Source organism: Danio rerio, chromosome 5 (genome assembly GCF_049306965.1).
Source record: "Danio rerio strain Tuebingen ecotype United States chromosome 5, GRCz12tu, whole genome shotgun sequence".
In the NCBI taxonomy this organism is placed as follows: domain Eukaryota; kingdom Metazoa; phylum Chordata; class Actinopteri; order Cypriniformes; family Danionidae; genus Danio; species Danio rerio.
The window spans coordinates 23,490,781-23,514,062 of NC_133180.1; the positions used below are offsets into that span (position 1 = coordinate 23,490,781).

Below are 23,282 nucleotides of genomic sequence, written 5' to 3' on the forward strand. Positions count from 1 at the left end.
TTTTAAAAATCTTGAGTTCATCGAATTGCCATTAATATTCATTCTTTCAAATTTGACTTGATTGCTGTCAAATGCTCAAAAACAAGCCACAAAAATGCTCGCTAAGCTATGCCTTTAATTTTAAAATTCATACCTAAAATCAATCAGATCATAATCAGCAAAAACTGTAATCCTCCAAATGACGGATGCACTTGTGGGTCCTTCTTCTGCTGCTGTAGCTCATCTGCTTCAATGTTTTATGTGTATTCAGTGTTGCCAATTTGGCACCAACAACCAGCAAAGTACTTTTAATTTTGGAAAATTTTGACCTCACTACATTTTAAAAGAATATTACTGCACTGTGAAACCCAAAAAGTTAAGGCAACTCCAACCGTTTGAGGAAACCGATTGCTACAAACCATTTGAGTTAAAAAACTAATCTATTTGAGTAATGTGAACTTACTCCATTTAAGCTGAAGTGATGAGATATTAAATGAACACATTACCTTCAACACTGAGTTCAAAACTCTTCTCAAATGAGTAGAATTAACTTTCAGTAATTGAGTTACACACACTCATTTCATTTGATAAAGTTGACTGTAGGCTTTACTGTGTGTATATTTTTTCTCTGCTATATTTATTAAAACATTTCTAACTAAAGAAATCACGCACTAAAGTGTGACAAGTCCAATACATGGAAAATTTGATTCTTTAACCTGCTTAATTAGGGGTGTAACAATGCACTCGAGTCACAATTATGTTGTTTACATGCACATCGTCAGACTTTTATATCATGATGTCTCAATATCACAATGTATATCATTACAGGCCTACAGTTGTGTAATGAATTGGACTGATTGCATCTGTTTTTGAGTTTGAATTTTACCTTCTGTAATATGGTGAGCTGCAAATTCACTGTATGAAATACTTGGTAATGTCCACATTTGTGTTTTACTACATAAACACAGTAGGTTTTATTGAAACAAGCTGTAATATAATGCAAAATCAATGTCATATACATTTCCCCGCTGCCGTAGTATGTGCTCTATATGAAACTAATGTTAATAAATAACATTTAGCCCTATTTGACAATTGTTTATTGTCGACACTCAAATTATACACTTTATGTCTTTACCTATTTTTATTACCATATGATCTGGTAAATTTTGTACTTTTCTGCACATCTAAATTGTCATTAATTATCGTTAGTAGTTAACCAGCATTCAGAGTCACCTACTGTAAATTCCCCGTTCTAACTGAACTATAGCAGGTCACCTTATCCACGTCTAAATGCCTAAATGCACAGACTTACTTCCATGTGATTAACTGATTAGATATTTGATCAGTGTAACACAAAAGTTGATTTACAGGTATACAGTAAATATGCCTTGTTAGACGATTTCTATGTAGACTCCCGCACACAGAGTACACACACTTTCTGTTCACTCTCTAATATACTTTTTAAATCTGTCTCCCACGTTCTTTCTTTCTCCTTGTCTGTTGTGTCGAATCATAAAAGAACTTGTTGTAAAAGATGTCCTACTTTCTAGGTCATGGCACTCCTTGCCGATGCACGGTTTCCTGTGGGTTGTGCCAGCGCTGAATTAACATTTAAGCCTAGGTGTCAACACAATACTTCACGGTCATTTGTCATCGGTCATTGCATTCAACATGTTTAATGAATTAATTGATAAAAGTGAGTAAGAAGCACTTGGGTTTGATTCTTGCCGTCATTATTGATTGGATTAAGGTGGGGATTTACAGCTGATTTGTCTATAATTAGACTTGAGCTAAAACCACTCAGGTACACCCAAATCTTCATCATTGTTAAAGCTGGCGTGAGAAACAAGTGCAGGCAGATATTGAATGAGACATGAGTGTGTAGGTTTACATGATAAACTGGCTCTTGTACGTTTGTAGATATCTGCGAGTGATGTTTAGAAGCAAGTAGGATGAGGAAATGATGAAAATGTATCAGATTTTTACGTATTTGTTAACATTTTCTGATTTTACTTTTCGCTGTGATTTTTTTATCAATTTCACTTGCTGTCTTCTGTACAGAACGCGTTGCTTTGAATACTTTGGATTAGTACAAGGTTGGACCACTTTCGCCTTGTTTCTTCATGGCATTGATTCAACAAGGGACTAGAAACATTTCTTAGATATTTTGATTCATTCTGACATGACAGCATCAGTTTTTGATATTTGTCGGCTGCACATTCATGAATTTCCTGTTCCAGCACATCTCGCAGGTTTTTTATAGACTATTTTGAGGGATGTAAACAAAAACAATAATCCCAACGTATTTGCTGTTTTACATTTTTAATTTCTGTAGCTTCCGACAATACAAAAAGGTGCACATATTGATAAATAATGTTATGTCAGCTGTTTTAACATCAAGTTCTGATTGAATTGTCTCTTGTTACAGTTAGGAAATAGTTTGATAACATGACCACACTGAAATGGTCTATGTGGACTATGTGGTGATTGTATAATGGACATTTAAGTATAGTGAATTCTCTGTCCTGTCAAGAAGCCAGTTTGAGATTTGAACTTGGCACCTTAAGTTGGTAATAAGGCATCCAATGTGTGCCAAGAAAATATCCACTGCCTACAGGATTATACAACCACTTTGTGATTGAACGGTGGATACAAGACCGTATGGATCAATGCTTTCATGATGTTTAACACAAATTGTGTCCTCGAAGCCAAATGTTGCAGTGGAAATGCTGGCTCATCAGACCAGGAATTTTATTTATTTATTTTTAATCATCCAGTTTTGGTGAGCCTTTGCTAATAATGCTTTAATGTTAGTTTGCTTGCTGTTTTTAGATTTTGAACCATTATCTGGTTATGTGTGAAAATACCAATTGATCAAAGACACAGAAGCCGTGGTCACACTGGACTTATCGCCCCTTAGACTTTTATTATGTATTTTTATTTATGTATTTTTGACAGACATTGCGGTTTTGATTTGCGATTTAATTTTGTGCTCAAGCTTCAGCTCAATAATCTGTATCGTAGCTTCTTACGCCTAAAATGCAGCGTTATGCTAAAATGCATGTTAGTTAACTGCTGAAAAGATATGAACATGCCTAAGTTAAACATTTATTCAAATTTGTTTTTAAATATTCAGAAATAAAACACTCATTGTTTATTGAGCAAACAGTAAACACAAAAAAACTTTCTGTAAACATGTTAAACTCAAATTAAGGAGATTGTACTTTGCTGTTGTACTTTGCTTGTTACTAGATTGAGTTTCACTGGCAATACTTTTTCAATAGTTTTTTTTTTAGCAAGACACTCCTCATATAGCTGCCTGTGGTGCTTTTTTAGGTGCTGGTGGTTGTTGTATTTCCTCGTGCCGTGGCAACAATTCTTACAAATTATCTGTTTTTGTTTGTCTTTGACTTTGAAACAAAAATATTCCCATATTACAGACATGCTGTTATTCTTTGATATTATTAGTCTGTTAATGCTTTTGAAGCTATAAATGCCATCATCTCAATTGTTAGCGCTTTCCTATTTATTTATTTATTTTTTTAATTAGTTTTTTTTTATTGTGGGTGTTCTGTTTGATTGCACAATTCTGATTGGGTAGAACGAAAATGCGCTCACTAAATTGACTTTCACACACAGACAGCAGTCACGCATTTGTTCTGGGCAGGGGAAATTAAATATTACATATATATTTCATATCGCAGCCTCTTGCAATTAGCTAATCAAAACATTTCAAATTGCGATTCGATTTTGATTAATCGCACAGCCCCAGTTCGCTGCATTGCAAAGTTCAAGCTTGGTGAACTCTGACCTGAGAATCACATCATGTGACTGCGTGAGACCAATCGAAGATCAAAACGTGACCTCTCTGGACCGAAATTTTAAATATGGAAAAATTACATGTTTTTTAAATGTTTAATCCTGCCCCTTTTCGCAGCGCTATACAACAGAATTTCACATGCTCAAACTAGTGTGACTGGCAAATGTCACTTAAATCACCTTTCCTCTACAATCTGATGAAGCTCAGCAGATCTTCCTGACTATACTTGCATTCCTCAATATGTTGAGTTGCTGCAATGTTATTGGCTGATTAGATATTTGAATTAAATGGTGCTTGAGCAGATTGTGACTATAAATGATCTGCTGAGTGTGTTTGTGACAAGTTACTATAAATTAAATTTAATAGAGAGTGTTACAGTTTGCATACTAATGGATAGGCATGAAACGATAATCGGTTTCAAGGTTCACCGCGGTTTGTAATTTTCAAGGTTTTAAAAGTGCTAAAAATGTTTGTTATACCATTAGTATATGTAATAATTTTGTATGTGTTTTTTAATGTGTTATACAGAAATCAGTGTTTTTGAAATGAATGAAATAGCAGGAGTCAATGATGTATTTTAATAATTTTGCCTGACATGTTTACCGTTACCAAATAAATAAATTGTTTCCTTAAATAAAATATATATTGTTCAAAGGAGGAAAAAATGTCATGTTTTTTACCCAGACATTTAAAAGGATTATATTTTAGAGCAGTAATCACAATAGCGTGAAACTTACATGCCTTATACTGGCCCATGCCTATTAGTGGCTGAGTGCTACATGTATCACCTGAAAAATAAATGAACTGTCTTAGATAAATGTATTAATATTATCGAATGGTTTGCAGATCTATAACATTTATTTTAACTGTCATGGATGTTTTTTTAACTGATGGTCTGGTGGGGGTTCTTAGTTTAAATTGTATGAAAAGTATTTTTAGAATGAATATACTAATTTTAATGAATCATCTGGTGGGTTTGCTGTTATGTGCATTGATTTTTGAACACTGGGCACACAGCCCGCTGTCTTTAGTGAAATGTAGTGTATCTGGAGAGGTGCCAGTGTTTTCTTTATTTGACAAAGAGGGAGACAGAACGAGAGAGAATATGCGACCTATGGTCTTTTTTATTGAGGCATTTAATCAGCAGAGTTTGTAAATACAGTTTAATTAAAAATCACTCCTTGAACCTAGTTGTTATGTACATAACAGATTATTAATTTGCGCCCGACATTTAAAGGTGCACAAAAGGAAAGGTTAACCAATTATTACAGTCGTTACATTGTCAGCAGTACTGTACAGTATACTGAACTTGTCATTTATTTGTCATATAAAGTGCACTGGATGATGGAAAACCTATATTTTTTCCTTTACTTGGCATGTTGCCAATTTGCTACTACTTTTTACAAGACGTTTCAAGTTGCAGAATTAATTGATTTATGTTTAAAAACTTCTAAGAAAATGACTAAAACTAGTCCAAACTAAAACCCTCTTTTTGTTTTCTTCCACAGATTCTCCTGTTTCCATCACTGTCTACAGGAAGAAAGAAAGTTCAATGCCAATGTACTTTAGCACTTTTGGCTGCAACTCAGGAGTCACGATATCTTGATGATATATGCTCGTTTTTGGTATTTAAACGCTGGCCAGCCATCCGGACATAACCTCAGCATCTTATCGGCTGCCAATCATCAGTAGGCCAGCACCGGCGGCCAGCCATCAGAGATTTGTGAGTAGTGGCTAACCACTAGCATTAGGTGGTTAGCGTGCGGCGTCTATTAGCATTTCTGTGGGTGTTTAGAGTGGAGAAGACGCGAATGGGACACGCCAGCCTTCGCAGACAGCCTGAATGGGAGAAGGAGTGAGCATGGACAACCTTTCGGAGTTTGGAGGCCTTTGTCCGTCCAGCCGGAGGGAATGGGAGTGAGTCTGCATTCATGTGTTGAAACGCTTGTCCTGTTTGTCCATTTATAATTCATTTGCTGTGTTGTTCTGTGAGATGATAAAGTTTTTTTTCTGTATTTGCAGCACAAGCAGTTGTGTGGATGATTTAATGGACGAAGATGAGAAGGACAGAGCAAAAAGGTCTGTGTGTGTTTTTTGACTCTTAATGCTAACAGTGCAAGTTATTCAGCGACACGTCGAAAAATAAAAGTCTCACATTAGACTGTAAACCTGTGAACTTTAATTGTGTCCGGAGATTTTAAAGAAATCACACCTCTAAAAGCTCTTCACACTTTCACTCGATATAATAGATTTTCTTTATGAAAGAGTGTCTAGAAAGAAAGCAGCAGAAAGAAAATGGTATGGGTTGATAGGATGTTTTTTTTTTTTGTAATGGGAGAAATGTATTTTTTTAATATGTTTTGCACTGAAAAAAATACTGTGAAAATGAACAATATTAATATTAATTATAACTTTAATAACAATTTTATTATTTAAAAAAGGAAAAGCTGTTCTTTTATATTAATAGTGATTCCCTTCAATCAAAAAAAAAAAAAAAAAACAGTAGTTTGTCAGCTTGTATAACAATTGTCCGCCACAGAAAGATGGCTACCAGCACAGTGGTTTTAGATCAAAGGGCCTTAAAGGGCACCTATGATAAAAATCACCTTTTGTAAGCTGTTGGAACAGAAATGTGTGTGGGTATAGTGTGTTCACAGTCATATTGGCATGACATAAAGACAATAAGTCTATTTTTTTACATTTCCTGATGTTAAAATAGGATCTATATCCCTCCCATTTTAAGGCCCACCACAACATAACGTAGGGGTTTCCCCGCCCACTGAATCGATTGACAGTCGCACATTAACATGTCTTGTCTGCGTATAATCATCATGTGTTGAGCTCTCTGTGATTATCAATCATAATCAAATGTGCTCAAGAATGAGTTTTACAAGTTTAACACATTATTAAGCCAGTGCATGTCTGTAATAAAGTACAGACAGTAAAATCGATATGTCATTCATCACCACAGCAGCATGTCAATACAATTATAACAGAAGATGCTTTAATCCCGGTTTGTGGAAAATCTGGTTTATTTTGTACATTTAAATAACGGATATCCATACAGCAGTGGATATTAATGTGTATCCTGTCCCATTTGCAGTGCAAAAACAGTGGAAAGTTAAAAACGCATGCTGTGTATATGTGTGTGTGAACATTGTAACGACAGTGAATACGTTTACATGGACACCTATAATCCAATTTTAATACGATTAAGACAATACTCTGATTAAGAGTGTACCATGTAAACATCAATTTTTTATTAATTTAATCTGATTAAGGTCATAATCAAACTAAATTGAAATAGAATTAGACATTTGGAGTATGCCGATATTAGTCGCATTATTGAAGTGCAGTACAGACATGTAAACACCGCAATCAAACTATTACCGTCATGTAGGACGTTTCACTGCGTTTTGCGACAGGATAATCCATAGACGCACGGCTGTTTGACACTATTCTCTGCACTTATTGAGTCAGAGAAGGACCACAGACACTCGCAAAATGCGAAGGTTTTTTTTTTAATCAAATTCTATTAAAACAACACTCTTTCAGCAGTTCCTTGCATCCAATATCTCGTTTCTCTTGGTAGGCATTCATGAAATGTACCTCAATGAAAGTGAAAGTGCCAAACTGGAATTAAAGTCGAGGAAGTAAAAATGAAACACCTGAAATTACATGAAACTCTGGAGGTAATCAGGTAATGACACAATGACGTCAATCGAATTATGTGCTATAACATGTAAAACAGAATCATGAATGTAACATTTAAAAAGCAACTCGTGTAAACACCTTAATCATTTTATTGTCTTATTCAGATTAAAGCAAATACCTTGAATAATGTAAATGTAATCACTGTGTGTGACTCGTCGTTGCAGAAAGGCTTGAATTAACTCCACAATAAATACATCAAATAATCATTGGGAAAGTTCTTTTTGTAGTATTTCCTCACAAATGTTATGTTAGAGCTGGTTCCTTCATGTCTGTCACTGTGCTGTTTATCTGACGCAGCAGGAGATGGAGACACACATCAGAGCCATAGGAAGCGATCTCTGTGGCTCTGACAGGCACGTGGGAATGGTGGGCAGGGAGAACTAGCTCATTTGCATTAAAGGCACAGGCAACAAAAAAACAGCTACATTGTGTGCAGAGCTGAAAATTCCAATATTCCGAAAGGTATAATAAATAATCTGAAAAGTGTTTTGGGCTGAAACTTTAGTTGAAACACATTCTGGAGACAAAAAAGTCTTTTTTTAAATCTTGATAAAGGACTAAAACAGGTGCCCTTTAAATTATGAATAAATTGTTACTTTTGTTCCATTTACATTGAGCATTTTTGTGTAGTTGTAATTTTTAAATAGTAGTTTTCAAATGAAAACCAGTTCCTACAGGCATACACAATTTCAATATCTAATAAATTCATCAAGGTAATCATTTATTTCTGTCCATCCCTCTTTTTTATGCAGGGCGTCCCGGAACAAATCGGAGAAGAAGAGGCGAGACCAGTTCAATGTTCTCATTAAGGAGCTGTGTACAATGCTGCAGGGTCAAGGTCACCCCCGCAAGATGGACAAATCCACCATCCTGCAGAGGACCATCGACTTCCTGCAAAAACAGAAAGGTCAGGGAGGAAATCATATCATTTCAAATCATTCAGTTTTCTTGTATCTAAATATTCTTTGTTGATGACAATTATAGAATCTATATTGGTGTCTATTTATAATAGAGCTGAACAATGTTTTAAAAAATGTCGGTATCGCAATAATAGTATATGCAATCACAGAGAAGAATTTGTGTCAAGCATTAGTGTGTAGCAAACATAGGTTGTTTTTCAAAATTTTAAACATCAAAGTTCCTGGATTATTATGTGGATGCTAATGGTCTAATCCAATTCAATGATGTATGCTAAGCTAAGCTAAAAGTGCTCCTATCAAACCCGGCTGAATGGATTAAATATGGTACAACTCTACTGTTTAACCCTTTCACATGTGAGTTGTACAGTAAATACTCCAGGTGATCCTCCTGCGTGAGTTTTTTTATGACCATTACTTAGAATGCATTGCATTCTAAATTTCCCATGGCTAAGTTTATCACGTGACCCACCAGCCCCAATGATCTATGTATATATAGTATTTTGTTTCTTTTTGTCCTTTTCTGTAAATTTTTCTACAAATGTTATTATATTGTGAAATTTCTAATACTCTGATTCTAAAATATGTGAGAGAACATATATTTTGTCTTTTAAACAGCTTAATAAATTGCATTATTTGTTATATGATGGGTAATGGGTGATGCCGTTGTTGCTAGAAGAAATACAGCTGTCATCGGAACTTAAAGGGAAGTATTTATGTTATTTATTAAATTATGCATCAGTTTATTAATCTTTCACTACCTCAACATTCATGGTAATGTAAAAACATTAATTGTTGTACAGCGTCACAAAATTTATGCTATATTAACGTGAGTATCCTCAGCTGTATATCATCTAGGCTTCACTACTCTGCAGGAGAGGGTAAAGTCTAGATGGGATACAGCTGAAGATACTCACGTCAGTATAACACAATTTTGCTTAATTTAATAAATAATATAAATACTTCTCGTTAACTTCCGATCACAAGATTTGTGAGATTTGAATTTTAGCAGTTGATGACGTGTGCTCTGGACGTTGTAATCACACCAGTGTGATTGTACACTTCAGAGACCAGCCAAGGCTGATCACACCGGTGTGATCGTACGCATGAAAGATTTAACTCTAGGAGGAGTTTAAAAATTAAACAAATAATGAAACAAATGAAATAAAAATTGGAGTGCCCCTTTTAAAGTCTTATGTTTACACCAGTTTTTTTGTCTTAATTAGATTAATTTAAAATCAGGATGATCATTAAATTTCTAAATAAACATTGCATTTCTCTAGGGAAATGTTATAGCACAAGAAATATAATTATTGCAATATTAAACATCCCAAACTTTCCCAGTATCACACATGCTTATCGTTTAACTTGCCAATTTGAATGAATTTTCAGGTTGATGTGTTTTCGATGTATTATATGATAGCTTCATTCCATACATACTTGCTAATAAAATTGAAAAAGTAACCAACAAACCCAAGTCTATATGTCACTCATAACGTCTAACACAAGAAGAGTTGGTTTTCATTTCTCACTGGCACAAAAAACACGAAGACGGGAATCATGATTCTGTTCCTCATGTTTGTGCATGCAAGGAATATTCTGCATATGTGTGGTCTCTTGGAATTCTGGAGTAGAAACACCTTTCGGCATTCAGATTAACTTGTTTTTCCAGAGAAGTAGAGAAGTAAACCTCATTAGAAGACAGGCAAGTCACAGACGTTTTGTTTAGACAGTTGGAGTTGATTTGATTGGGCCGTCTCACATCAGCGACGTCATGCTATTACTGCCAAAAAATGGATTTAGATTTTATTTACCCTCTTATTAATTTTAGAACCGAATAATATTTTGCATTCGGTGGGAGGAGCCAACTCCTGCGATTTCTCCAGGGAGTGTCACTACCAACACCTCTGTGTGCCAGGAGCCGCTCTCCGATGGGCCCGCTTCCATTTCCTGTCTGAATCCAGGGCACAGCTGTCAGGCCGTCGGCAGAACGTTTGCTGGCAGCACATTTCACAGCTCCTACAAACAGTGCCATTTTCAACTTCCACCAGTCTCACACTTCCACAGTGCTTGATTTCCATTTCTGTCCATTTTCAGCCATGCAATGCCTTTCTCCGAATTCCACAATCAGGTTCTCACAGCATTCCGAAATGTTTTCCTGCTGTTTGATGTTTTCCAGAGATCACGGCACAAACAGAGTCTTGTGAGGTCCGGCAGGACTGGAAGCCTTCTTTCCTCAGCAACGAGGAGTTCACCCAGTTAATGCTGGAGGTAAAGCAATCTTCTATGCCTTATATCTGCCTCATAAAGCCTCAGTTTTTTTGTAGCCTTGTGAGAAAACGGTAAGATACACTTAATGTCAACACATGTATTTGCGAGGCTATGAGATGTCCTATAGCACAGCTTCAGGCTCATCTGTGTAGCATGCTTGAAAGAAAAGCACATTACAAAAAAATAGAGTCATACACATTTAACTTTAACCAAGAAGCAGAAATACAAGATGCGAATATACTTAAAATTATGTAGAAAAAGAACAATAGAGGATATGAATATGCTTTATGATGCAGAAATACAGGATATTAATATATAGTCAGTCTGTGAACTGCATTCCTGTAGCCTGAAACCCGGAAGTTGAGCTTTTTATGGGGCATTTTTCTGAATTGTCCTGTGAGTTTCCAGTATTAAGGAAACATTCACACATGAACACTTCCTTTCAAAAACAACCTCTGGCTCTTCTCAGTTCCCAGTCTCAGACTGTCAAAGGTGCAACTCTGATGATTCAGCCTTTTAGCAGCAGTGATGTGGGAAGATGTTATGGCTTGGGGAATCCTTCAGTTACTTCTTGTTACATAAAAACAACAGTGGAGAAAAAACAACAACAACTGTGTAACCTCAAGAGCCTGATAGACAACATTCTGCAGCTGCCTGGGTTTTCCATGACCGGTATGCTGAACTTCAATATGAATGAGTTATCTTGCAAATTGATTTAAATGAATGTTTCTATGTGTGGGGTAACACAAACATGATATAAAGTTTAGCTCAGTGACTCACTGAGTAATGACAGAGTTTTTGTGTGAGCTATTTTTTAAAGAGATACTAAATGCTGTTAATTTACTTGCCCTCAAGCCATCCAAGATGTAGGTAACATTTATAATTCAGTAGTGTATTTAAGAAAATGTGCTTAACAGCTGAAAATATGGTGCAAATCAATGACTACTGAGATTCTGAGAGTTAAATAAAATATATAGAAAGAAAAACTAAAGTAGTACTCGGGTATTGTCATGTGGATAAACTGACCCTTTTAATAACGGCAAAGACTGTTCAATACACAAGACATGTCATTTGTAGAGTTTTGAATAGGGTAAAGTGTAACGGTTAATATGGCAAATGAAGCTCTGCATATACTAGTACAGAAGCCAATCATCGTTTCTCTGAGGGAGAAGCTCAGACCAGATGTGTGCTTTTATGACAGTTTGGTGGTCAACAAACGCACTGGAATCATGGCGAACACTTGCTTCACAGACGTAAGAAATATATCCAAATAAAGCTTGAAACATAAAGGTTTTTTGGTTTGGTAATCGTCATAAAATGAATGCGAGGTGCAGTCCGTCCTGTCAAATGCATGTCACATGACAGCAACTACTAAAATACCCACAAACTAGTAAACAAAGAGTCGCTGTCATTTCTGGAGGAGATTCACCAACAAGACCAAGTTGTGAATTACTTAAAAAGAGCATCGCAATCAGACCATCATTATTTAGAGAATGATAATGTGTAGAATAGCCATAAACGAGGTTGGTGTCGTGATCTCTTTCTTTCGAGTGCGCATGCACATAAGCTCAGGCAACCTAAAAAACTTCCCATTTTGTTTGATTCGAATGTTTAGAAATTAAACTCAGTTGTCGATTAATTTTATCGGTGATTTTAAATATATAATGTAATGGTAAGGGTAAGCTTGGCAAACAGTTTTTGAGAATTTGATGTTTCCCCAGCGTTTCAAATTTGGCCACCAAAAGAAATGACCTATCTTAAAGGGACTTTAATAACAGTGAGCAGGAACAGTGTCATCAGTGTATTATAACTACAGAACGGTTAAGCTTTTGATAGAAAAATAGGAACTTTTGAGCAAGATGCTAACGGTCAAATTTGATTTAAAAATGTATGCTAAGCTAAGCTAAAAATGCTCCCATCAGACCTGGAGATCAGCTGAATGGATTCTGAAATGGTAAAATATACTGTTTAACTTGTGGGGAGGGGTAAAATAAGCCTATTAATTAAATTAAATTAAATGTTATTTTTTTAAAAGAAGTGGAGTGTTCCTTTAAGTTTAAAGTCTAAATGTTTCACCTTAAGAGTTTTTTTTTTTTTTTGCCTGAACTTGATAACATCAATTTGTATGAGAATTTCTGCTCATTCATGACATCATTTTGTGTGTTTATGGCAGGCGTTGGATGGTTTTCTAATAGCTCTTACCACAGATGGGAACATCATATATGTATCTGACAGCGTCTCGTCTCTCATTGGCCATCTGCCGGTAAGTGAGACTCCAATGCAATAAATTCAGCTCGACTGAATAAAGTAAACTTGATATAATGCATCATATTTCATAAAATGACCTTCACTATTATGATCGTCTAGCAAACTCATGTTATTATTAATATAACCGTCATCTTTCTCAACATAGAAAACACCGCCCACACAGCAGGCTTTCTGTAGGATGTTGAGAAGCGTCCCCAGGAAATGCTTCATGTTTATTTTTTCTCTTATTTTGAATCATGTTTGTACAGTATCTGAAAATCATAATATTATGCTTGGAGATGTTTTTTTTCTGAGATCCTCAAAGCTGAAGTGGAAGCTTCTTGGCAGTTATTACAGAGGGGAAAATAATAATTACTTGAACCACTACTCTTAACTTGGAAATGCATTAGAATCCATTCAACCTGTGATGGCATACTGACAGTCTAATGGGATTTGCCTTCCAAACTTTAGACTTTGACATTAGATCAGTTCCTGCTATGTGTGGGTCACAAATGCGGTTTGATAACACTAATGGTTCCTTTTCTTGGTGTCAAACCCTTCATGACCTTTGCCCTAAAGAAACCTGAAGGCTTAACAGGCCTTTGTTATTGAGTAACAGAACAAGCTGAGCTCAGGTGCCACCGAAGGTCATGTGTGGCCATTATGGATGTACTGAGATTGTGCTAATACTCTTATGATTTCAGCGGCATGCTGATTAAACGGGAACCAGTCCCAGTAACCGTGCTATTTTAGAATTGGTTATCGTTCTATTTATATATTATTAGCTTTGTGTAGTATTTATGTTTTAAATTATTAATGCTTTCATTGTTTGTTTTTGCTTCACATTTTTGTGTTTGTGTTTATCTAGAGCTTTATTACATTATAGTTGATTACTTTTGTATTTTACTTATTTACTCGTTATTTACTGATTAAAGATACAAGGAGTGATTCATCATAAAAAGGCATAAATTCATTAATTCAGCCATTGTTTGAAAAATAAAACCAGAGTAGGATTTTTTGGGATTTTAGGATGTTGTATGACTAACAGATAATAATAATAATAATAATAATAATAATAATAATAAATTAAAATAAATTAAAATGATAATAAATAATTAAATTAATAAAATTAAAATAATAATAAATAATAATAAATTCAAATGACTGATATTGGTAATAATATAAACTATTATGGTAACATCAACAATATTAAAATAAATAAAGACTTCAATGATAACAAAAATAATAACGTTAATAATAATAATAATAATAATATTTAAAACTACTGATATTGGTAATAATATTAACTATTATGGTAACATAAACAATATTAAAATAAATAAAGCTTTCAATGATAACAAAATAATAAATATTTATGTTAATAATATTAATTATAATAATACATAAAACTACTGATAATGGTAATATTAAACATTATAATGACGACAACAATATTAAAATAAATAAAGACTTCTAATATAATAACAGTTATAATAATAATAATCTTAATAATAATAAAAAATAATAACGTTAATAATAACAATAACGTTAATAATAATAATAATAATAATAATAATAATAATACTTAAAACTACTGATAATAATAATAATATTAACCATTATGATGACATCAACAATATTAAAGTACATAAAGACTTATATGATAACAATAATAATAATAATATTAATAATAATAATAATAATAACATTAATGCTAACAATAATAATAATACTTAAAACTACTGATAATGGTAATAATATTAACCATTATGATGACATCAACAATATTAAAATAAATATAGACTTCTATTATAACAATAATAATAATAATAGTAATAATAATAATAATACTTAAAACTATCGATAGTAATAGTTATCATTATGATAACATCAACATTATTAAAAGTAAAAAGACTTCTTTAATAATTACAAATGATAACATTAATAATAATAATAATAATAATAATAATAATACTTAAAAACTACTGATAATGGTAATAATATTAACCATTATAATGACATCTGCAATATTAAAAATGTTTAATATATATTATAAATATGTAATATAATATAATTTATAATATAATAACAACTATAATATTAATAAATAATAATAATTCATAATAATAATTATAATAGTGATATTTATCTACTAAACAATTGTAATTTCATTTTTGTGATTGTGGTTATATCTATACTGTAAGTGCTATGTATTGTGGGAAATGTATTGCACAGTGTAGTCCTGAAAGTCCAGTGTAGTCCAGTGTAGTCTGAAAGAGAGTAACTTTGTCATATACATTGCTGTGTCTTAGTCAGATATGGTGGACCAGAACATCCTGAACTTCCTGCCAGAGCGAGAGCACGCAGATGTGTATAAACTCCTGTCTTCACACATGCTTCTGACTGAGTCTTCTACTGTAGACCTGCTCAACAGCAGTGAGTAAACTGCGCATAAACACACACACATGCACAAACACACACACACACACACACTAAAAAAGAATATGTCGTTTTATTAGTCGGCTGTGTTGTGCTCTATGATTACACTCCAGGCTAATTATAGAGGCTCCGTGTGTGCTGTGTAACACAGATTATCTGTTACCACACTCTAATAATCCCACATACAGCTCTTACCCTGACCTCAATCCCTGAAACACACACACACACTAATACTGGGATATACTGGTTGAAATAAAATGGACAGAGCTGACTTATTGATCTCAGTCAATCACAACAAGCACCTACTTCACTGGTCAAACACAACCACATGCAAACACACAAACACAATATGTACACATAAGGACACACTTTCTGCTGCATGGCTCACTATTGCACTTCAGAATCATGAAAGTCACACTGAGGCCACAGCCATAGCAGACCATTAAAGCTGTAGTGTGTAACCTTTTTGGTTTAAAATTATTCAAAACTCATTTTTAAACTAGTATATAACCAGTCAGTGTTCAAAAACATGTCCTCACTTTAACCCTGAATTACAATAGCAAGCCTGTAATAAAGGTTTCTCATTTGAGTGCTACTGGTAGGTTTTCGCTGGAAATATGAGCTTGCCACCTTTCATCATTAGGTCACAATTGTATACATACAGAAGGACTCGCGGCTAGTAGGCTAAATGAGGCTATGTGTGGAGCTGCAGGTTACAGGTCATTTATAGTCTTGATAATTATTCTTTTGGTTTCTTTTTATATGAAATTCAAATGGTGAGACCATTAAAGATTAGACTGTAGAGAAATTTAAATCTACAAGTAGTGCTAATACACACTAAATACACATAATTGTGTAATGATGATGTTAAGATGAACAGCTTTAGAGTAAAGCATAACAAAAATAATTAGCATTTTTGTGATATGAGCCTTCAACCGTTATTTAGGGTGTACTCACACTAGGCACAGTTGTCTTAAATCTAACCCAGGCGCAATTGTCCCTTCTTTCCTCTCCCCTCGGCCTGCACTCACACTGCATTCTTTGCCTTCCGAGCCTGAGCATGCTTACGTCCACGATGATGCGACTGTTCAGTTTAACAGAAGAGAAGCGCTCTCGCTCCGTACAATGAAGATTGCTTAAGTGATATTGTTTCATATTATTTTAAGTCTTTTAAAATGCAGTGACACACAGTCAAATCTTTGCTGAACAGATCCAACACTTTTGGCGCTCATAAATATTCATGAAATTCAATGAGCTGCAGGTATTAGGAGATTTGCTGAAGATGCAGCTGACATACAGCCAAGGGTTTGTATCTTTAATAAACTATGACAGTTTGCATTATTTGAAAGTTAGAATGATTAATAAATCCATATGAAGCAGTGCCTTAAAAGTGACATCACGTCTTCAGTTTTACACTCAGGCACGCTTTGCACTCACGCTACAAATGTACCATGGCAAATCCCAACAGGACCGTGCTCTGGCACAACTGGGCTACAGCTGAATAACTGAACCGCACCTGGGCCTGATTCGGAGTACTCACACTTGTCAAACATTCCGGGAAATGGGGGTCAAACGCGCCTGGGCACGGTTCGGATAGCCTAGTATGAGAACACCCTTAGTTATTTTATTTAGTTGGTTAAAAAAAGTGGCAGACATGCGACTTGTTCAGATGATATTAGCTGGTAAAAGTGTTGCTCACTACTAGATTGAGTTTCACTGGCAATACTTTCCACTGACTTTTTAGCAAGACACTCTTTATATAGCCACCTGGGGTGCTTTTTTTAGGTGCTGGTTGTTGTATTTTTTTCAATTACTTGTTTTTGTTTGGTGTCTGTGACTTTGAGACCAAAATATTCCCATATTATCAATGTCCTGTTTTTGTTTTATATTAAATCGTCATTAATTCGTCATTAATGCCATCATCGCCAGTTGTTTGTATTTATTTATTGCGGGCTTTACGCATAGTTCGGCTGCGCAATACTGATTGGGTAGAACGAAAATGTGCACACTCAATTATCTAGTAAGACTATCATACAGAAATGGCAGTCACGCATTCACTCTGGTTGGGGGAAATTTAATAATTCACATACATTTCATATCGCAGACTCCATGCTTGGGTAATCGCAATGTTTCAAATTGCGATTCGGTTTTAATTAAACGCACAGACATACGCTCAGATATCCAACATCATAACTAACTTTAAACAGGAAACAGACAGATTTGTCACTTTTTAGGGGTCCCTTGACACATTTTCGTTGTGGGTTGCAGTATTTGTAGCATGTTTCTATGTTTGCATGTATTGTGAGAATTTGCGTTCACTGTTCACATTGATGAAGATGTTTTGCCAATTTGAAATTTTTTTTTTTGTTTGCATGTGTTTTCTTAACATTCAACCCCATTTGAGTTCTCGGCCATCAGAATCATGATTTAGCAAACTAGCGATTGTAATGCACATCTTGTCATGGAAGCAAAAACCATGATTCATTGAGAAGATACACAAACAGCAGTCATTATTGCATAACTATCTCAATGTTATTATCATCAGATTAAATAGAACTTTTCAAACTGATTTTTGTGTCGCTTATCAACAAACTACATAAAAACGTGAAAAGCATTTTGGCTACGTGATAGCACATGCTGGAGATTTACTAGAACCTGCTTTACTGACAAAAATGCGCATGAAAATTGCCTTTAATTAATCGACCAGCCATAATTTGGGTCAAACTTTAAGATGTAGACTCTGTGATTGTGAAGTACAGTATATACAGCAGCACAGTCACTGACAACCACGCACACTCTTCTAAACATGCGACTCAAGCCATGCAAACATTCTTCATTTGACTTTAATTGCAGGTTTCAAACAGATGGTGACAAAGAGGTACAACTTACAGTCTTCAGTTTAAAACGTCAACTTGCTGTGTTCACCAGACAATCTGAATTGCTGTTTTATTAGCAGCTAACTCTCTCCATGTGCACTCTGTTTTCTTTCAGATGAGACACACGTCGAGTTCTGCTGTCATATAGCGAGGGGAAACATTGACCCGAAAGAACCGCCTACGTACGAATATGTCAAATTTGTTGGAGATTTCAAGTTTCATAATAATGGTGGGTTTTTATTTTTTATTTTTGCATCAACATCCGTGTCTCATTCAGCACAAACCAAAATGCTAACAAAGGATGTATAGATGTACTCTAGATCTGTTTAAGATTCGATAAGCATTTGTAGTGAGCATGCATTTTGTCGTTTCCTATGCATTTGCTTGAGGAAGAAATTTAATGAGGAGGAAGCATTTGCCTATGTTGGAATTATTGGTCTGTCCCCTGATTTGCATGTAGAATGTCATTGTGAGGTGATGTCTTTACTAATATAGAAGTTGCGAATGAGAGGAATCTTGTAACTAAAATGAACAAGAAACATTCAAAACTATGAAAAGAAAAAACATTTATGAGTCATTTATAGGGTTAGACTTGCATTCATTTAAGTTTTTTAAAAGTAGTATAAAAAGTTTATTATACGCTAACATAATTTAAGCAGATTAAAGTCAATACCTATATATTTATTTTTTAAGACATTTTTAGATTTTTTAAATGTGTTTTGTAAAATTGTTAAAAGTTTATTTCATAAAAGTAAATTTTAGTTTTTGAGTTTATATATACTGTATACATTTTCACTCAAACTGGTGATCAACAGTAAAAATTACAAATTTTATCTCTTCTCAACTAGGGATGCAACCATTATAGATTTTGGTTGTACGATTATAGTCTGATGAATAATCATGGTTTCACTATTATCACGATTAATGCATTCATTAATTTCAAAACACTACTAGTTTAGAAAATCATATGAAAACTCATATTTGAATAAATAACAGAACAATGAATAAATAAATTAATTAAAATAAGAATAAATAAAGAATAGTATTTGTCTAATGAAAATCTAAGCATCATATTAGCTAAGTATTTCATTTTAAAGAGAACAAACATAGTCAAAGGCTGCTAAACCTGTCTGAAAAGCACGTCTATATTATGCACTTGTTAACTTGTCAACTTGTTATTAACTATATTATGAACTTGTTTGGTATTTTCATTTTTAGCAAATGTGTATATTCCATACAAAGTATGAAGCCGATCAGCCAGTCCTTGTCACGTGACTCGCAGCATTTTTTCAACTAGGTGTGCCTGGAAAGCATGAGCACGTCATTCCCAATATGCGCACAAGAATATTGTTTAGTTGCAGCTGTTTTGCTGACAATGATTTAATAACCAAGACGAATTAAAGCACAATTAATAGTGAAATCATTAATCGTTGCATCCTATGTCCAACAGGGAAAACCGCCAACGATAAAGAATGCATGATCATATGGTGTCATGGCTTTAGTTTGCAAACAAAGTAATTATAATTGAAGTCAATTGGGCAAAAACAGGCATGAACATAACAAATGGTGGTAAATTTGCCCATAGCTTATTGTTGAGTTTCAAGTTCCAAAGCATTTTCCCAAAAATTGTGTCCAAATACAATTTGTCACCAAAAAATAATTTCATTTGCTGAAATACAGAGTAAGATGTGGCTAAATTAAGACTTAAAATCACCCCAAGTGGATGAAAACATCCCCAACATCACCCAAGGGTTAATATTTATCTGTCCACTGTGGGTGTTTTCCTTTAAACAGAATGTGTTGTTTTTGTGTGTGTTCCAGTGCCTCTGTCTTCATGTAATGGTTATGATCTGGCGTTTCCTCGCACGCTGCAGTCCTCAATAGAGGAGCAGGTCTGCCTCGTGGCCACAGTCAGACTCGCAACCCCTCAGTTCCTCAAGGTATACACACTCATTCACATACACACAAAATCAATATCACACACACTGCTCACTTTCACCATAACTTCAAAGAACACGCAGCCTTATTCTGTGTATGTGCATGTGTTTATTAAAGGATCTTTGCAACGTGGAGGATGTGTGTGATGAATTCACATCAAGACACAGTCTGGAATGGAAATTTCTCTTCTTAGATCACAGGTGAGTCAAATGCTGCTCCATTATGCAAACGACTCCTCTGCTGTTATGATTCTGCACGAAGCTCCTTTGGTTCATTCGATCAGAGGCTCTTCCTGATTATGTCATGCTTTTGATTCATTCATCAGCCGCTGACCCACTTACATTTGCACATTCAGGCTTTCCGCTGTCCCACGCATGGCTAGGGGTGTCATCAGTTCTGCATGTGCTTTGAATCACTTTGCACACTCTATTTTAATGTGATGTTTTTATTCGGCTGTGTGGCCATTCATAAATTTTTAGATGGAGACAATTTACTCAGGAGGCCTTCCTGACCCCCTGAGAGTTACATAACCATGTGTGTGTGTGTGTGTGTGTAAGTACTTGATGTCCTGTTCCCTACAGAGCTATAATTGGACATTCGGGCTGTCTCGTCAAATGCTCTCTCTCTCTCTCTAAAGGGGAAAATATTTCATTTCTGGAGCAACAAAAATATTGTCATTTTCCAAACACTCCTTGCATTTTCAGTCAGTTTGACAGACGGTCCTGCCTACAATTGTAATTTGCTTAAGATAATCATCCGACCGAGATTAACAAACATACCTTGCTTTGAGACCATTTTTTGAACTAGAAATGCATCCAATAAAACGTTTTTAATCTTCGGTGAATTTCCCCAATATTAACATTGACTTATTAATGAACGATTAAAGGTGCAATATGTAAGTTAGAGATCTGCGCAGGACTAAATTTTGAATCCCGCACCCGCCAGGTTTTAGCCCGAACCCGACTGCTCCCGCTTACATTCAGCATTTGTTGTCCCGCTGCCCGACCCGCCTTGTTTTCTACCCGCCGCGCCCGATCCCGCTAAAGAGCAGGGGGGAGAACAAAACCGAAAACCAACCTGCTATATACCAGGCTATAACAAGCTGTCTGTATAAACACACACACACACACACATAAGCACCAAGCACACACACACAGACAAAGCTCTCTCTCTCTCTCTCTCTCTCTCTCATTCGCGCGCGCGCACTAACACACACATACACACACACATTAGCATCAAGCACACACACAGGCAAAGCTCTCTCTCTCTTCATTCACGCGTGCGCACACACACACATACACACACAGCAACAAACAAGCTAAATACAGCATCGCGCTATTACATATACACACATACATACGCGTGCTCGCTCGGGAGTCGGGAGTGATATTGCTAGACGGCCTGCTCCCGTCCCAAATTAAACCCGTTACCGACCGCTCCCACACTTTATTGGGAAATTTATTTCGGGACAGCCGCAGAAATGCAGACCTCTAATGTAAGTTTGACACCCAGTGGTTGAAGTAGGTATTGCACGGCCTGTGTCAAAACACATGTAAGCTCAGGTTTCCAGATTGATTGACACCAAGAGCTGTGTACCTGACTGTCGAGCCTAAAGGCTGATTTAAATCGTGTTCTAAACAAAAGCAATGGCTCGCGATAGAATGAATATTTTCCATATTAAAAGGAGCGTTTTTGTCCTAACCAACACTTAAAATGTGTATTTTAGAAACAACTTCTATTTCTTGCAGCTAAACAGCAAGGGTCACCTCGAGGTACACCTTGTGTCCTTTATTCCCTGTTAAATGCTAATAATGTGAGTTTGAATGGCATTTTACATGACATTTATTGCTATACTACTGAAAGCAGCAGCAGATACAGTGCTTTACCTCAGATCTTGAAAATAAAATAAACCATTTGAAATGTAACTTTAGGACATATGTGTGCAAGCCAACACACATCATGTAAATTTAATAATAGTTAAAGTTAATTAAAGTTGATATGTGTTAATAAGATTATAAACCTTACCATTTCGTTGAGTGCAGTAGGCGCACTATTCTGTGCTTCTAAAGGGCTGTATTTAAATGTCTGTCATGTTGGGTCTGGTGCAAACAGCGAAATTGCTCATCACTGCAAATCTAGTCACATAGCTTATTGTAAGGACACAGGGTTACAATGTAACCTGCTCACCTAATGTTTATGTTTATAATATTTATATTATTTGCTATTTAATAACCTCATGTGGATCTCTGAATCTGCGACTCCATTCTGAGTCTCCTACTGTCCACCAGAGGTTGCATTTCGGTTGCAGACTTGAAGAGCTTTCTTGACTGAATGAATCATACGCTGTTTTCCACCAAGGCAACCCGTCGTGCTGAAATATAATTGGTTTAACTGACTGTAGGCGGGTTAAAAGAACCAAAAAAAAGACAGACGTTCAAGCATGTAATGTACATTTTCAAAGCAGACTAACTAACTTTAGCATTGTTTGTCAGATAAACAAGAATGTTCACTTTGCATGTTTTTTAAATATCTGCAAACATATTATGATATTTTTATGCTTTAGAAGAGTCAAAAACTTACTGTACCTACAGCACCTTTAAAGCCCAAACACGGGAAACACAATGACTATAAAGATAAAGATCTAAAGATGTGCGTTTTATATTCTAAATGTAAAACAACAACAGAGATCAGACCACAAGTGTAATGATAAAGATATAGAGAAACAATATTAGTGGTATTTTTTTCTCCGCCAATTAACATCAAAAGGTTGCCAGCCAGAATCCATTCAAATATAGTGTGCTTGTGCAATTTTAAGCTATGAACAACACTGTGGCGAAGCACTGCTTAAGTTTTCCACCCTCTTTACAAATATTATTTAATGATAATGACTATAGAATACAATTGATCATACCATGGGGAAGTACAATAAAAATACATGGAAGTTATGCATGGCAGGCTAGCAAACTGAAGAATAAAAATAAAAGTACCTCAGGTATCCTGTGCTCATTTCAGCATCTTTGTGTTTTCTCCATCGGAAATGCTAGGGAAAATAGTTAGCTGTTTTTAATCCACTACACTGAC

At 35.2% G+C, this 23,282-nt stretch overlaps 1 protein-coding gene across 10 annotated transcripts in view; it reads left to right on the forward strand.

Annotated features, from left to right (window-relative positions):
- npas2 (neuronal PAS domain protein 2) overlaps positions 1–23,282 on the forward strand; it is a 119,398-nt gene that overhangs the window by 71,111 nt on the left and 25,005 nt on the right. For 6 of the 10 annotated variants that reach the window (XM_073949927.1, XM_073949933.1, XM_073949932.1 and 3 more), the window contains exons 2-11: positions 5,308–5,522; positions 5,595–5,716; positions 5,822–5,878; positions 8,266–8,420; positions 10,610–10,701; positions 12,875–12,964; positions 15,261–15,384; positions 18,379–18,492; positions 20,085–20,203; positions 20,319–20,401. In XM_073949927.1, coding sequence (XP_073806028.1) covers positions 5,643–5,716; positions 5,822–5,878; positions 8,266–8,420; positions 10,610–10,701; positions 12,875–12,964; positions 15,261–15,384; positions 18,379–18,492; positions 20,085–20,203; positions 20,319–20,401 — 908 coding nt within the window. In that variant the 5' untranslated portion in view covers positions 5,308–5,522; positions 5,595–5,642. 10 annotated transcript variants of the gene reach the window in all.